General features: G+C 42.8%; 1 protein-coding gene across 5 annotated transcripts in view; it reads right to left on the bottom strand.

Annotated features, from left to right (window-relative positions):
* Positions 1-4,045: 4,045 nt before the first annotated feature.
* CDK5RAP2 (CDK5 regulatory subunit associated protein 2) overlaps positions 4,046-17,650 on the bottom strand; it is a 154,468-nt gene continuing 140,863 nt past the window's right edge. For all 5 annotated transcript variants that reach the window (XM_081896270.1, XM_081896269.1, XM_081896266.1 and 2 more), the window contains 6 exons: positions 15,782-15,862; positions 14,318-14,559; positions 13,314-13,460; positions 10,853-10,991; positions 6,769-6,815; positions 4,046-4,143 (listed from right to left, as the gene is read on the bottom strand). In XM_081896270.1, coding sequence (XP_081752396.1) covers positions 4,084-4,143; positions 6,769-6,815; positions 10,853-10,991; positions 13,314-13,460; positions 14,318-14,559; positions 15,782-15,862 — 716 coding nt within the window. In that variant the 3' untranslated portion in view covers positions 4,046-4,083. The remainder of the gene's footprint in view (positions 4,144-6,768; positions 6,816-10,852; positions 10,992-13,313; positions 13,461-14,317; positions 14,560-15,781; positions 15,863-17,650) is intronic.

Genomic DNA, 17,650 nt, shown 5'->3' with positions numbered 1-17,650 from the left:
TGCATCTTTTTGCTGGGGGGCAAGAAGCCCAGGGCATTGCAAGAGTTTGGCTCTTAACTGAAATGAGCGCTGGGTCTTAAAGAAAAAAGTCATAGTGAGTGATGTGCAGATGGTGTGAATAAAGGATGCAGAAGCAACTGCCTGAGATAGTCATGCTATATATAGTTATACAGCTGTTTCTTTCAGGTGTTGTGAACTCCCCTTTCAAAAAAAAAACATAGCATGATTACTTCTGAAAGTTGGAATTTACATCATTTTTGATTATCTCTGAGTGTCTATAATTTAGCTACTTAGTAAAATTAACTCAATGTTGCTTGTGTAATGGGAAGACAATTGTGAGGAATGTGGAATGTACTGTGGATTACCTTTTCCCTTTGATTAGCTTATGTCTAAAATTAAACCTCATTTTTGCCTTTTAAAAATTAAAACACACACGTTTGCTTTCATCCACAGCATGGAGATTTTGTGCTGTCTCTTCTGCATTGAAATAACTGAAAGAAACTTTAATGTAACTCTGGATTTCTTGAATAAAAAAGCGGGGTCAGACTACATGGCCTTCAAGGGCCCTTTGTTTCTATTACTACACCAGCAAAGGGCTGCTTCCCTATACTTAGAGAAGGGGCATTCCCTTAAAACAGGTTGCCTCCAAAAGGTTGCCCCTGAAGAAATGCAGGCTTTCAGCTGAAAAATGTTTCCTACCCCTGCCCTAGTAACATCCAGTCTTGGCTACTGCAACGTGTGGAACTATCTTTGAAAAACTCTCAGAAAGCCTGGAGAACCTAATTCCTTGTCCAACTTTCCCTTGGACACAAAGGAGCTTTTAGCAATTAGCTCTTGCACCCTCAATCCCAAAGAGATGACATAACCCCAATGTCTTTTCATTCCAGATGGCTAAATTTAGAAAACCCAAAGGGAGAATAACATGCAGCTGCCAATTGTGTCAGACCACTACAGTTGTGAAACTGGAAATTTAGGGATACAGAGGACTGTGGGTTTTTTTGTCACAGATCAAATGAAAGGAGGTGCTACAATGAAGCAAAAGCTAGATGGGCAATGGAAGCTTTAAGGATTTGTAGTCAGAAGAGGGAGATTTAGGGAAAGCAACATAGACATGGGTTTTTTTAAAATAAGAAATAAATTTATTGAATTAATAAACTTGGATCAGAAATGCATTTTTCAACTTCATCATCTGTTTCCTGTACCTAATATCACAAAACTCAGCCTGAATATAAATCCTCAACATTTTATTGAAAAACAAAGATGGTTTGTGTGCTATACTATATATAACAGCCTGATGAAGGAAGGGATGAGGAACCTCTGGTCTTTCAAATGTTACTGCAGCACCATCATTCTTATTAGCTGGAGAGTGTTGGAATGTCTGGAGGGCCACTGGTTCCTCCCCCTAGCTATGAATAATAGTGGGAGACAGAGGGGCAGCAGCAATCTAAGCCAGGAGGTGAGCTGGTTTTGCCAGGAGAAGGAAAATGACTTCTGGATGACTGGGAGTTGTCTCTTGCATCTCTGGTTTCTGTGACGCAAACTGAAGGTTTGCTTTTAAAAACGGATCAAGTCTGCCATCAAGATTCAGAAACATGGAAAAGCCATACAGGCCTTTCCTTGTAGGCACTCGATACATGTCTTCTCTCTACCTTCTGGTCTCCTTACTTGCTGGTAGGCCCTATGACATTTATCTACCTACCTGGAACATTAACTAGTTTCTACAGTTGTAATGAAGAGAAAAATAACTTCAGTTAAACACATCCCTTTTGCTTCACTGGCATTTTGTGTATGTGTTAAACTTCACCATTCCATAGAGCATTTCTAGGTGCACCAAGCAATTGGGATGTTCAACAAATACCAACCCATATGGCAATTTAATCTAGCCAAATTACTAAGATTTATTCCAGATGTTGCTATTCCCCATCCTCCGAAGAACACTGTTTGAATTTGGGGAGAAGAGATAAATAATGCGAAATGTATTGGAAAGTCCATTTTTGAACATTAAAGGCAGCCTTGCTAGATATGATGAACAAGTCCATCTAGTCTAGCATTCTGTTGCTTTCTACACGGAACATATCAAATTCATGCCCTGTCTTTCTCACACACACACACCCCAAAAAAATGTAGTACAGGGCAGTTTACAAAACAGCAAATCAAGTTACAAAGACATAGGGTTACAGTGAACAACACACATTTCAGAGATATAGTGAATACTCTCTCTATACACACACAAAAACCCACATTCCATATACTTTTCTAAAATATATCTAAAAGGAACACCTAGAATGGAATGTTTTAGAGCAGCAGTAGCTAAACTGAGGACCTGCAGATATTCACTGGATTTCGATCCCCACCATCCCTTTATGCAGTGTTAGTGGAGTGGTAGTGGAGGGGACAGTCATGCTCCTTCCAATATACTTAGTCCTCCTTTGGTCCCTGCCCTGCACTCAGTTCTCACCTGTGGCTCCTAGAAGCTGTCAGCATGCAGCAGTAGCCACACCCCGGGAAACAGCTTTGACTGCCCAGCTAAACCAGCTGAGGGTAGCCTATGGGTCTCCAACCCCAGGTGAGTTACAGACTTCCCCTGCATGTGAAGACAGGCTTTGGTGGATTGAGCAGATGAGACTAAGAACAGGTCAAATGGTCAAGAAGGCAGTTTCTGCGCATGCTGGAGAGGGAAGGTGGGGCTCATCAGCCTGGGAAGGGATATCTTCGGGAGAAGAAAAGACGCCAAGAGGGGAGTCTTCTCATTTGATCAACCCAGGACCTCCATACACAGTGCCCAGGCTTGCACCGTGGGGAGGATAGCTTAGTGCTGCTGGTGCAGCCATTTTACTTCAACCCTGGAGGCACACTCCGTTGTCTTTTGAGACAGATGGATTGCGAGCAACATCCAAAACTGTGTACCTTGCTAGCTGGGGCTGATGGGAGCTGGAGTCCAATCACACCTGCAGGGCAACAAGTTAGCCATCCCTGCTGATATCTAAAGCCCACAGGGGAATAGGTTCCCTGGGGAAAATGTCCTTGGGGCAGGGGGAGATACTGCTATAAAGGTCCTCACAGCTGCATATACTTTTCCAGTCAAGGGTAAGCTAAGCAAAGCAACTCCTGCAAACTTCAAGAGTATGCAACCCATTTTTCACCTTGATGTTCCAGCAGTAGAAGCTCTGGTGCAAAACTATTCCATCCACAAAGGGAATGGGGAGATTGCTCCATTCACTTAAGTGGAGAGGTAGCTCTGGTGCTTTTCACACACACTGTGAAGCAAAGGGGGAAACTTATTCCACATGTGAATAAACAGGACCTTAAAAATGGATGCACAAAAAGATAGGGGAAGTATACACATTTTTTGGTTTTGCACTAGATGTGTTTGGTCATGGGTACTTTTAGCTGGCCAATTCCCATAGGTTAAAATGTTATCTTTGCTTTGAAGATGTAACATTCTGTGACAAAAAGGGGAGGAAGAACAGCTAGGAGTTAGTCTTGCAAAACAGAACATTTGATTCCAACCTTTTATCAGATTGAAGTGATGATCTAGATTAGAAGGTTAGTGTGGTGCACCATCACAATGAATTTAAAAATATTATTATTATTCATGGCATCCAAAAAAAAATCAACCCAAACAAAAAACAAACACCCAAACAAACAAACAAAAACATCAAGCAAACCACCAAGGCACAATTAAATTGCTGCCACCCAGTCTTTTGCTCCCATCTTGAAGCTGTGGCAGTGAGTTTTCCCTTTGCCCTGTCATTTCGTACCATGATTCAAAATACAGAAGAGAAGCTTTCCAGCAGTTGGAAGGGGGGTAGGGTCCCAGAAAGGAAGAAAAGGGAAGTCCTCAACCATCATGTCCTTAATCATCTTGCTGTGGTCATCATCAACATTTGAATCCCAACTTGGTTATATATGTTAAAGCAAGTGGTTTTTCTGAGGCTTGTTTTCCTAGCAAGGGTGTCTGGCAGCCTTGCTAGGACAACCTGCTTGAAGTAAACTAAGCATTAAGGCCTTGAAAGCAAAGAAAAGGTCAAATGAATAGGCTCAGTAGGGGGGAAATGGTCTTTATTAGGGGAAGCAGAACGTTCACAAAACCCTTTTCCTGCTGAGGCTGGAGGCTGATGTCTTGTTTTCAGCTGGCTGAACCTAGGGAAGAATGAAACATTTCAAGTTAATGGAAAGTACCACTACAAGTGATAGTAGCAATTGGCAGTAAATGGCTTTGGGAAACACAATGGCCAACTTCTCAGTGAGATGGAAAACCTGCGTTGGGGAAGAGCCATGGTTTGGTGGTAGAGCACCTGTTTGGCATGCAGAAGGTCCCAGGTTTAAGCCCTGGCATCTCTAGGTAGGGCTGGCAATGTCCCCTGCATGAAACCTGAGAACTGCTGCAAGACAATGTAGATAATACTGAGCAAAATGAACCATTTTAAGGCAGCTTCCCGCATTCCATCACTGCTTGGCCACTTCTGCCAGAAGCTTTCCCCAGCAAATAGAAAATTGGCATGCAAAGGAAAAGAAAGCTGCACCCTTATTGTAAACATATAGGCCTGGTTTACCTATTTATGCGATTTGTGTGCCATTGAAAAACAAAACAAAAACACCTTCCCAAAAGTTTACAAGCCATAAACATACCAAAAAACACAATTTAAGTTATCATTGAGGTGGGACAGAAAAGTGCGTACTGCTGAAGAGAAGGCAAAGGAGCTAGCACAGCTAAGGAACAGTTAACTGAGGTAAGTAGTTACTGAGGGGAGAGGCCGCACAGGTTCAATCCCTGGTATCGCCATGAACAGAGGATCAGTAATTGATGGAAAAGACTGCTGCCCAAGACCCTGCAGAGTCTCAGCTCATAAAAGGTGCCTAAGCTCTCTAGTCCTAAGCTCTCTAGTCCTCCAGTGTGTCCAAGTGGAGAGATCATGTCTCCCTTCCAATGAGCATGTTGCAAAAAAACCTTACAGTCTAGCAGGAAAGCTGAACCATTTTAAGCAGCAATTAACCATGTGGCAGCCCCATCTCCCAACTTCCAAGGCAGCGTTATCAGCACCCTCCCACCTGCTGTGTAGTCACTCCAACTGACTGCTCAGAAACCCCTGTCAATCAGAGGCCACATGGGTCTAGAGCTCTTAAAAGTGGAATGTTGCCAATACTCCTTTGTCCCTCATCCTGCAACAAACTCCAGAGGCTACCAAAAGAGTATGTTTGGCCAAGTATAGGATTAAATTGTCCAATGTTCTGGTGTAGTGCTTGGTATTCCTCTTGATTGTCTGTGTACTTGCTGGGTACATGCTACTCAAGAGTATTATCTCACGCAGGAAACGTACTGGATAAAAACTCCTTTTGCAGAAACAAGAGTTAATAAATTTGCAACTATGAATGAAACTCAAGAACTCAGTGGCTGTTAAATATAAAGGGTGAAGATCAGAATTGCTATAAATGAATCAATCAAGATTATGAAAGCAGGAAGGAATAAGAACGTCACATCCTGAAAATCTGTGCACGGGAAGTCACCTCAAATTGTTTAATTCAGTTTTTGAATAATTGGCTCTGTTTTTAATTGGATTGTAATTTGGTATTGTGATAATGCAGCTTTTATTTGATTTGTATTAAAATTAATAAAAATTATTATACCATGCTGCTCAGAGTAGATCCATTGAAATTAAGTTACTTATGTTAGCTTATCCATCAATTTCCATGGGTCTACTCTGTGTAGGACTAACACCTGCTCTTTCTTCCCTCTCTTTCTATACTCCACTTAAATAAACTGTTTCATTGGATTTCTGGGCTGTACTGATTTCTGTACACATTAAAGGGCTGGTTGTCTCTCACAACATTGCTTAGACCAGTGTTTCCCAACCTTGTGCCTCCAGCTGTTTTTGAACTACAATTCCCATCATCCCTGACCACTGGTCTTGCTAGCTAGGGATGATGTGAGTTGTAGGCCAAAAACATCTGGAAGCACAAGGTTGGGAAACACTGGCTTAGACCATTTGGGCTGCTCTACTGGTTTAAAGTGCCGGACAGATCAGGAGGGGTGGTGGGGCTGAAGCTGCCATGCAGGAGACTTGGAATTTACCTGGCAGTCCCCCTACTCTCAAGAAGGCCACTGTAAGACTCCTGCACCCTTCCCTTGGGTGACAAATGAGCAGGTGATGGCAAGAAGAGGAAGATGTAGAATGTGTTACCTGTTACTAATGAGCTCCTCTACCAAACTTGCACTACAGCAGGGTATTTCCAACCTTCATATAAGTCACTTTCATATGTTAATAATTTGTCAGCAGCCTGACAAATTGGGGGTAGAGGTTGAGACAACTCAATAACTGATGCCACAATGCCTTCTTCCTCTTTTCTGTTTTTGGCAAGACAATGGCTGGTTTACAACCTGAAATCCACTGTCTACATTTCTGCTGAGTGAGTGGCCCAAGGAAAATGAAAAGGAGTCAGTATGAACCATGGAGGCATACAAAATTATAGAGGCAAAGCTAGTTTGGCCATTGATGTAAAGATTGAATCAGAATGTGCAACCCGAACATTAACTATTAAGGAATGTTTATTGCATTAAACAGGTAGAAACTGAGCTATCTTCCCCAAACATATGGAATGTGATACCCTCTGCACACACACACTCTGAACAAATAACAGCAGTTTTGCAAAGCAGGTTAACAACAAGGAAGTTTCTGCTGCTCATAAAGATGAACAGGCAGTGGGAGGGAGAAATGGAGAACGTAACAGCAAGGGCTAATTAATGATGGTAGAGGGGTTTTTACTTACTTCAAGGTTTCCTCGTGCCTTCCTTAAGACATCATGAGTTAAAGCCACTGTAAAAGAAGTACAACTATGTGAGTGTGAATGCTAGTTTTATTTTTCAAAGAGGGGTAAATGAAAGCTCTTTTTAAGAAAGAGCCACAGACTACGTATGACGCTTTTAACCAACAGACACGATTATGTTCTTCTCCTATGATGTCCATCCTGCATGTGCTGCTTGGAAATTAAGTCCACTGAGTTCAACAGGACTTGCTCCTGCAAAAGACTCCAAGACTGCCTGCTTGAGGGATGAGTTTTCCCTCTTTTAGTTCCTATATCATTCATTGGATTTGTTCTGCCCTACACTGCACACCTTGAGAATTCCAGTTTAAATCATAGAATTTCCAAAATTAAATTCTGGCATTAAAGTATGCATAGTCTGCTGCAGCTTTACTTCATTAATGCCTTGCCCCAAAGGGGAGAGGTATAGCTCAATAGTCCCATAAGGTCCCAGATCTGAATAGCAGTCAATTGGGAACACCAGTGGGAGAGCATTCCTCATGAACATATTGGGATACAACTATGAGAAACCTAAGACCTTGATGCCTGTTAATAAAAGCAAGCCCTGCCATGGGCAGTAGGATGTCACCAGTAGCATTTCCATCAGAGTGATTCATCACTTTGAAAGGAGTCACAGGGGAAGGCAGTATCACCCCTTTGATTCCCTGCCATAGTGAGGTTTGAACTCTAGAGTGAGAGATAGGGTGAGGTCAGCAGGCTTAGGTAAGCCTCTTAATGATGAAAGATGGGATGGGGTAAAGAACTTGTGAGCTTGTGTGAGAGCCAGGGTGGGTAGATGGGAGTCCTGGGTGAGAAGATAGATAAATGTTGAGTGGGGAGGTATGTAAGAAGAAAAAGAATGCAAGTGTGGTATCATCAGTACCTGATTATGGTGTAAATCTCACTTTGTGTGATAGCTTGCACCTTTGTATCATTTGTATCCTCTTCCAGTCTCCATTTTGTGATGTGTTGCATACATTATCTTTTGGGGTTATGAGTGGGATTGTTTTTACTGTTTTTATTGTTTAAATTTTTATTGTTTTTATATGTTGCAACTGTCCCTAGGACAATCTGGTGACGAGCCAGCAATAAATATAACAAACCAACAATTTGGTTCTTGTGAGAGACAGGATGCTGGACTGGATCAGCCTTTGAACCTAAGAAGAGCCCTGGTGAATCAAACAGAAGCAAGTTCTCACCATTTTGGTTCTTTGCCACTCTGAACAAGAAGCTACCGGTGATTCATAGGCACACTATAAATCAAATTGCTTCCAGGATTTGTTGAGATCAGGATCCTCATTCCCCAAGTTACTAATTCATTCCAGTTTGATGCACCACCCTGAGCCCTCAGGAAAGAGCTCTGCGGGGGCCTAAGTAAGAAAACAATCTTGTGTCTTGTGGAAACAATCCTATCAGCACATAGGATTGTTCTGCAAATTTGAAATGAATGGAAGGGATCACACAAAGTGGAGAGGAGGTCATCCACTTTGAAGTATCTGAGAAAGACACCCCCAAGAAAGAAAGATGCAAGAATAATGCTAGGATAGCTGGCTGTCTCAGCAGGTGCTCTTTCCCTGTGTGCCAGGAGTAGGGAGTATGATGCTCCATCAATTCTCCTGTGGGATCCACACACTCTGAGTCATCAAGAGCCCCAGGTAAGCTCCCTAGCCATAAAGGCTCTCATCCATTGTGATGACTATCCTGGAGTGATCCTAGATGCTCATCCTGTCCAGGAGTCTGTGTTGTGCGTCCACCACTGGAAAGCCCTGCACAGTTGCAGGAACAAGGCTCCAGTGTCACTTCTCTCAATTTACAAGTCTGTGTTGCTGATGGAAGCCCAGTGATGTTTATGCCCATTATGCACTGTTCTCTGCTTGGAGACAGGACTTGGATGTTGTCTAAGCATGGGAAGACCCTGGGAATGGCTTCCGACCCAAAAGGGAGACCCCTATATTCACAATGGTGGCCTACACAGCAGAAACACAAAAAAAGTCATTGTGGCCCTGGAATGTTCTTGTTTTCATTTTTATTATGCATTTTGTTTTTATTTTGTGATTTTATGTCGTGAACTGCCCTGAGACCTGCAACTATACAGTGGCTAATAATAATAATAATAATAAATATGCAGGTAAGTCTCTGCAAGGTTGATTGATGCCATACAATTGCTCTTGTCCAGAGACTGGACAATTGGAACAGAATCCTGAGTACCTCTGGAAGACTGGGACTTGTTCTTTTTCTCTGATATCAAATAGATTGTGAATTGCTTTCCCAAAGACCAGGTGTTTTTTGGCTGTTGATGATCATCAGGGAGTGGGGATCAATTTCTCCCTTGGAAGCTTCGCTCATCCCATGAAGCAACCTGTGTGACCATGTCCAGCACCCATTTGTCTGTCATGGTACAAACTAGCCTAAACTGAAGGCCCAAAATGCAAGACTTGTGCTCCTTTATGCTCCGTCTCTTATGTCCTCTCCCCCTCTCCAAAGGGAGAACCTAATATGAGGAAAAAGTTGTCGCTGGTTGATCCATCCTTGGAACATGGAGCTTAGTCATGATGACCTTGGCTGAGAAGGATTAGTTTGTGCCCCCCTTTTTGCCTCTCACTCCACACCCCACATTTTGGTAAACGAATCAAGGAAGCAAAGGGTGGGTTGTTCAAGGAACCCATCTGGAAAGGATCCCCTTTCAATGTGAACCAAGGCTTTTCTGTCTCCAGGGGCCTTTCCATGGAAAGGAACCTTGGAACCTTGACAAGGTTGAAATGTACTCAGTCAGTTGGGCAGAAAGCTTGTAAAGAACCTCATATCTCGAGAAGTTCTGCATAAAGGATTATACATTTGTTTTTTGTATGGGACCATCTGTTGTACTGATTTAACGACGAAGAGAATAAGCCCCTGCACCAAGGGGCTTACAATTAAAGCTATGATAATTAACACTAACTGCTGGAATCTGGGTGCCAGCATATACTTTTAGATATGTTAATGCAGGATAGAATTATTTGGTACTTTTATAAAATGTAAGCATTGTATCTGCACAAAGAGAATTATTTTACTATATCCACCATCCAACACAGAGGTGGAAACAGAGCTAACAAGCAACATTTGGAGGGGGGTGGATTTCATAACAGAGAAGCTCTTTTTAAAAATAATCTATAAATCATGTACCGGTGGGAAAGGATGTGTGTTAACCTTTAAAAAATGTATATTTGTGATGGTTTCAAAACTAATAATTGAAATCAAAAGCGGAGGCATGTTTCATTTCAGTGGCATGGTTAACTTTTGACATTTATACAGGTCCATTTCATGCACCTTTCAAGGGGGGGGGGGAGCTAATATGGCATTTTCAGTACTAGATTAATTACTCCTTAGCAGGTAATTGCTAGCTGGACCAGTTCACTGAGCCGGTTTGTTCCTTCATCAATATGCTGCAGAAGAAGGTGAATGCATCTTTCTAATAAAGCAAGAAATGCATTTATTTTTTTAAAAAGGATGTGAAAATATTCTCTGCTCATGCACAATATAGTCTTCCTGAACACACCCACAAAACTATCAATTTCTATGGGTTTTATAGACATGTATTCAGCCCTACAATACCAAGTGAATCAATAAGTTTGAGATTGGTAGCTAACTGACCAAGGGTGGATCCAGACCATCTATTAATGATCATGTCTCGGTCTACAATCTCAGCTGGATCAAAGATACTGTTCCTTGACAATGATGCTAAGTGAAACATTAACCCCATCTGGAACTTCCTAGTGTACCCAATGTGTGTTACTCTGAGCAGGCCCTTTTGAAGTAGTCCCCTGATGTCACAGTGTCAGGAGATTGACAGATAGGCAGCCCTACCCACCGGCTGAAGTTGGGTCTCAGGGAGAGAGGATTCAGCAAGGACCCCTTGGTGGAAGACTGCAGGCTTGGGGTTCACTGAAGGATTTGATGCATAAACCTCCAGCCTGTTTCCACAGGCAGCACCAGATTTCTTCCTACATTTAGTTCAATGGCCTAACAATGACTTAGAAGTAGAAAAGGAAGCAAAGAGAGGAAGCTCACTCACACTGATCAATAATGACTCTCTCCATGTTTTCTTTCAGCTGGTTGGTAGCATGTAAGCATTTGACTGTGCAATGCAGCCTCTTTTCCTGCTCGGCCAGTTTCCGATGGAGCTTCTTTATTTCTGCTTTCATGTGTTCATCCTGCAATGTAAGACAAAGAAAACGCTGAAGTGAATAAGCTTTCTGACCCACCACATGGTACATGCACTTATGTGTACATACCCAGAGCACTATATGTTCTGGGGGTGCCCCGTTTCCCTTTACTGTGGAACCTTGGTTGTTGAACGCTTCAGAAGTCGAACGTTTCAGCTTTCAAACGCCAACAACTTGGAAGTGAATGGTTCCATTTTAGAACGTGCCTCAGAAGTCAAATGGCTTTCAAAGTGCATTTCTCCACTTTTTTCAATGGATTTTGCTGACAGGCAATTGTGCCTCGGTTGTTGAACATTTCAGAAGTCGAACTGTCTTCCAGAATGGATTACGTTCGACAACCAAGGTTCTGCTGTAGTAAGAGTGACAAATGGTCACATGCAAGAATGATACAGGTATGTGGCAGCCCTACAGAGCTCTGGATAGTGTGGTAGATCCTGCCATTGAGAAAGGTTTGGGTCTGAATAAACTAAGATCAGCAAAACAAATCTAGCCAAACTTTTGCAGCCCAAATGCAATATTGCGCTGGCAAAGCAGAGATGTTACGACACTTTCCAACATCATTAGGTGTTCTCAGGGTTTAGAGGGAACTCAAGCATAGGGCAACTGGCTCTCCAGTGCTTAGAGAAGGGGAGGCTAACCCATGACCATCATGTGGGTGAGCTACAATTTCTTGTCAACATGGCCAATGACCAGGAATGGTGGGAGTTGTAGTCCAGCAATATCTGCAGAGCCAAAGGTTCTCAATCCCTGATCTAACCTCCTGCCGTTGGCTCACAGGACAAGAAGGTGCCTGCTGTTACAGAATGGTCATCCTTGCAAAAAAAAATCTGAAAAGCCCTTCTCTTCTCTATTCTTCACTCTACTGAACATTGTGCTCTCTATGTAAGAAGAGGTCCACTGGATCTAACCAATGGTCTGTCTAGACCAGCATCCCGTTTGCAATTGTGGTCAGCCAGATGCTTCTGGCAGCCAAAAACAGAGCATGAACAGCCCTCTTCCAAAACTGCTGCAGTGAAACTTGGAGGTGCCATTTTAGTTATCATGCCCAACAATGGCAAAAGCAAACCCCAAAACTTAATCCTGTGCTGTATGAAGGACTTGGGCAGAGAAGACAAGCTCTGGGGCTTATTGGAAAATGATGTTCATTGCTGTTTCTCTACACATTTCAGAGTTAAAAACTACTCCTTCAGGAGTTGAAACATTCACAAATTTCTTAGGAAAAAACTTATTCTGTGACTCTGCCCCCAAGTTCTAGTGTACTGAGAGAGGGCACAAACATTATTTTATCCAAATTCTCCATACTGATGATGAGGAACCGGTGACACGCCAGGTGTTGCTAGGCTCCAACTACAGCATCCCTCACTATTGACCATGCTGTCTGGGATGGACAGAGGTTGGAGTCCAGCAACCTCTGAAGAACCACAGGACATCTAATGCTTGAGCACAGCCTAGGAGCAGTGTCAGAAACAGAGATATGAAAGCTAGGAGCTAAATGGCACCTTAAACCTAGGTTCTGGGTGCAACAGTGGAATGTCTAGGCATGTGGTTTTTTATAACAAGAATACAAAGCTGAAAATGAATGAACTGTAGCTAAAATATTATGTTCATTTTTCACATGATCTAGTCCTTCCCCTGCCCACCCCCCAATATTCTTAAGAGGGTCTCTTCTTCAGTGAGTAGCTGGAAGTGGGGAGGTAGAAAAAAGGTCCTCCTTTCCTTCCACTGCAATTTTAATCTGAAATCTTAGGTGCACTGTGCCCAGAGCTCAGAAACTGCTTCTGCTAATGAACTGCGTCTAGAACAATGGGAGTTTCGAACACTGCCTATGAGGGGAGGGTCTCCAAGGGTAAACCATCAAAGCTTGACACGGGTGTTGCCAGCAGGTTCCTATTTTTATCCTACTAAAAGCACCAGAGCAGAATTTTTTTAGCCAGGTGGCAACAGGCTGAGTCAATTTTTATCCCCCCGCCCCACGAAGAAGCTTGTGATGGCACTTGTGGCCTTCTGGACATTGCTGGACTCCTACTCCCAGCATCCCGCACCATTGGCTAAGCTGTTTGGGCCTGATGTGAGTTGGAACCCAACAACATCAGGAGGGCCACAGGTTACCTACACATTATGCACACTTCTACTCTTTCTCTTGCTTGTATGCGATTTTTCCAAACCATTGTGGCTTTCTTTGCTGGTACTCAAAAACAGCACCTTGGGACTAAAGGTTCTTTAGGAAACTCCCTTCCTGACAGTGGCCAGCAGAAAGCACTCCTGTTTGGTGCACTCCCAACTTTAAGATCGAAACACCAGCACACACACCTGAAACGCATAACCAACATTGTGGACAACTTTCATTGGGAGGGAGACTCTCCAAAGGAGCTTCAACAATCGAGCAGCTTCTTCTAGGTTATGCTGGATTGCACAAATGGTTGTAGAAAGCCTGCTCAGGAATGCCAGCTGTGGAACCTACATTGCAGAATTAGAAAAAGAAAGAGCGTTACATTTTATCCTTAAAAGATTATGAAAACGTAAGCTTTAATTAATGGAATAAATCCAATTTACTATGAATTCCAGATTCAGGCTGATGAACAAGTATATTGTGTGCCAGGCAAACTAATTTATTAGGTGAAAAAGGCAGCTGAATTATGTATTCTTCAAAAAAAGAAGGTGGGGATGGAGGGAACGGGGACTTAGCATAATCAATAACAGTCATTAATAACAGACTACATTTACTACGTTTGCTGTGCCACTTGGAAAATACTTTTTCCTTTCCCTATTTGCATTTCATGGCAAGCTATTTGAAAGTCAAATGACTCCTGACATTAATTTAGGCAATATAGATGTTTCTCCGTTAGCAGACCCTTTAAACTGTTCTACTTAATGGTAAGCTAACTATCAGGGGCCAATGCAGAAATGTTTTTCTTTTGCAAGACTGATGAGGGAACAAAATGAAGGAGCTGCCAAAATGAAGAATGGAAAGGAAGCAAAGGGAGAAAACACTTAGTGGGACCAGTTGAAGGGGCAGGGAACTTGCTTTTAAAGAGTAACCAGAAGCCGCTAGTTCCTTGCAAGACCCATATATTGTGAAACTGCAAACATATACCACATCCACACCATACATTAAAAGTACATGGCACCCCCCAAAGAATCCTGGGAACTGTATCTTACCCTCCCCTGCAGAGCTACAACTCCTAACACCCTTAATAAACTACAGTTCCCAGATTCATTGAAGGAAGCAATGCTCTTTACATGTATGGTGTAGATGTGTCCTTAATGATCATGCACCCAGTTCTGACAATCATGCTGTCAGTTATGGTGTTTACCGTCACTCCCAGTTCTTGAAGCCCTGCTTCTTTCAGAGGAAGTTCCAGCTCAGACAACCTTTTTCGCCCTTCCAAGATTTGCTTCCGTAAAGAGTTATAATCTTCGATCAAGCCAAGGATGTGCCGGCCATTTTTGTCTGCCCACACACAATGGCTGGGAACGAGGCAAGGGTCACTGGAATGGTTTGCCGGTGAGTTGCATCGGGAGGAACTGTCTGAATTATCCACAGCCAGCTCTGTATCTGAGGAGCACAGGAGCAGAGCGACCAGATCACTCAGCATATCTAAGCAACATCTGCACATGAAACTCAGCCCCTTCTTGCACTCTTTATTGACTTTGCTTTCCCTCTTTCTACAAATCACTTTAAATCAGAAGTGGGGAACCTCAGGCCCAGGGGCCAAAAGCAGCCCTCCAGGCCTCTCCATCTGGCTCTCAAAACACTCTCCACACCACACCCCTCACCAGTCCTGCTTGGCATCCTTTTTAACTGGCTGGAGTATGTTGTTGAACTCTGATAATGACTCCTGCTTGCCTGAGTGGGGGAGAGGGAGGGATAGTTTGAGTGTGTGTAGAAACCAGTGTATTGTACTACGGTAAAATTTACATTAATTGCTCCATCCACTTTTGCCTCTGGCCCTGCCCCTCACTGGCATGTGCACATACACTCCCAACCTGGAATGTTGCCCAGAAGAGAATTCAGTCCCTGGGCATAGAAATAATACAGTAACAATGCACTGAATGCCATTATTATTTAATATTTTCACATCAAAACACTCCAAATTCTATTTGAGTGGGGAGAAGCTATAAAAACTTAATTAGACATGTTAAAGAGACAAGGGTGGCACTGTGGGTTAAACCACAGAGCCTAGGGCTTGCTGATGAGAAGGTCGGCGGTTCGAATCCCCGCGACTGAGTGAGCTCCCTTTGTTCGGTCCCAGCTCCTGCCAACCTAGCAGTTCGAAAGCACGTCAAAGTTCAAGTAGATAAATAGGTACCACTCCGGCGGGAAGGTAAACGGCATTTCCGTGCACTGCTCTGGTTCACTAGAAGCAGCTTAGTCATGCTGGCCATATGACCCAGAAGCTGCACGCCGGCTCCCTCGGCCAGTAAAGCGAGATGAGCGCCACAACCCCAGACTCGGCCACGACTGGACCTAATGGTCAGGGGTCCCTTTACCTTTTTATACATGTTAATGGAGGTTAAGACTGTTGATAGCTCCTAGTTATGATGACCAACATGGAGCTTTCAGATTTAGCAGAGAGCTACATTGGGAAAGAATGGTTTCCTTTATGCCCTAATTATGGGCTTCTTGGAGACAAATGGTTGGCTGCTGTGGGAAACAGAATGCCCTCTGATCCCACAGGGCTCTTCTTAAGTTCTGTTTGTATTATCATGAAATCCCAGAGAGACACGGTCTTCACTCTGGAAGGTATATTAAAGATACTTTCAGAGTCTTACAGTACCTGCATTCCGTGGCGCTATGCAGGTTCCGTACTTCCGTTGCAATTCAATGACATTGCTGTCCATAGCAGAGAATTTAAGCTCTAGGAATAAAGAGGAGCAGAGGGTCATTAAGAGGTTAGGAGCCGGAACACTGTGCATCCTAATGGTGCAGTAAAAAGCAAATAAGTTAATTATCTGACACAGGTTTTTTTAAAAAAATGTTTAACCACATGAGTTAACAAACATGGATACATATGCTATAATGTTATTGTTTTAGTTAAATAAATTGTTATCAAGGAAATTATTATTTTTCTCCTTCCAATAAAGTACAGCAGAAAAGTTGTCCAAATATAAACAGTTAATTCATTAAACTTCACAATAATTTCATAATCATCTATGTATTTCTAATAGTATAACCAAATTAGTAATTTTTGATAACTGTAAAAACTACTTTGAAAATTTATTATTCCAAAATGAAACCTTCATCTGCTTGTAAATATTAAGATTATACCAGCAAAAATGTCTTTCTGTAAAAAAATGATTTAAATCAAGTCTTACTAACGATTTGATTTAAATTAAATCCACCCTGATTCTGAGTATCGCTAACACAGGGTACAACCCCTACGATTCACACAGACACACTAAAAATCAAAGCTGGGCATCTCAAATTTATTTCCTACAAAGGTAACCCAACTTGCACCATAAAATTTAAATTTGCTGTAAACTTGTAACTTCACGCCTCTGAAACACACAAACCCACTTCTGCATATATCAGCACAGTGTGATTTGTCTACATTTGTCTGAGCTCTACTCGGCAAGGTCAAAAGTACAAGACTAAGCCAGTCAATGGAGCTGCAATATTTGTTCTGTAGTGTTCTGAGCTACAGGGCATTCATTATGTTCTATGGCATTACAATGCTCTGGATGTTCCTTTTAATATTCAGATTTCCATGGTGGCTACTTCTGTCTCTCCTTAAGTTTCAAACTGCTAGAGTACTTCACTGAATCTCAATGCAAATAGTGGGAAAATATTCCTCTAGGGCATAAAATTTATTCTGCTGATTTATTCACAGACCATCCAAAGCACATATTGATTGTTCCTGAGTAATGCATGGCCTCCTGAAGCAAATGCTTGTGCAAGTAACAAGCCATTCAGGTAAGCAAAACTGTTTGAAAACTGAATTCAACAGTTCTACGGTAACAGTTATAGCTGGCAAACTGGTCCCCCACCTCCAAAGCAAAACATATGAATGGTTACATAAGAATATAAGTAAAGCATTCCTGGATCAGGCCAAAGACCCATTGAGTTCAGCATCCTGCTCTCACAGTGGTGAACCAGATGCCCATCGGAAGCCCACAGGCACTCTCCCCAGCACTGGTATTCAAAGCAACTGGCATTCAGAGGAATGCTGCCTCCAACAGCTGGAGGTTCCTGAGGTAAATGCTGAATTGCCAGGTTTAGACTAGTGATGTCCGACCTCACCCCTGCAAAGATTGGTGAGGCTCTTGCAAAATTCCTGCACCCCACAAAACCATTTGGGCTCTAGCAGCATTCTTGGCAAGCACCCCCAGAATCCTGAGCTTTTCAATCACGCTTTTGATAATGCACAAAAATTAGGATGGTCGTAGTAAAAGGCAGTATATGTGGTTACAGGCAATGGGGATGGATATCTCTCTCTCTCTCTCTCTCTCTCTCTCTCTCTCTCTCTCTCTCTCTCTCTCACACACACACACACACACACACACACACACACACACTACCCTGGAAGGCCTCTCTTTAGCTGGAACTAACACTAGGGACGCAGGTGGCACTGTGGGATGCGGGTGGCGCTGTGAGACGCGGGTGGCGCTGTGGGTAAAACCTCAGTGCCTAGGACTTGCTGATCGTA

The sequence above is a fragment of the Podarcis melisellensis genome, assembly GCF_964234715.1.
Source record: "Podarcis melisellensis genome assembly, chromosome: Z".
NCBI classification, from domain to species: domain Eukaryota; kingdom Metazoa; phylum Chordata; class Lepidosauria; order Squamata; family Lacertidae; genus Podarcis; species Podarcis melisellensis.
The sequence above is the reverse complement of the archived record's forward strand: the minus strand, read 5'-3'. Positions and strand labels throughout refer to the sequence as shown.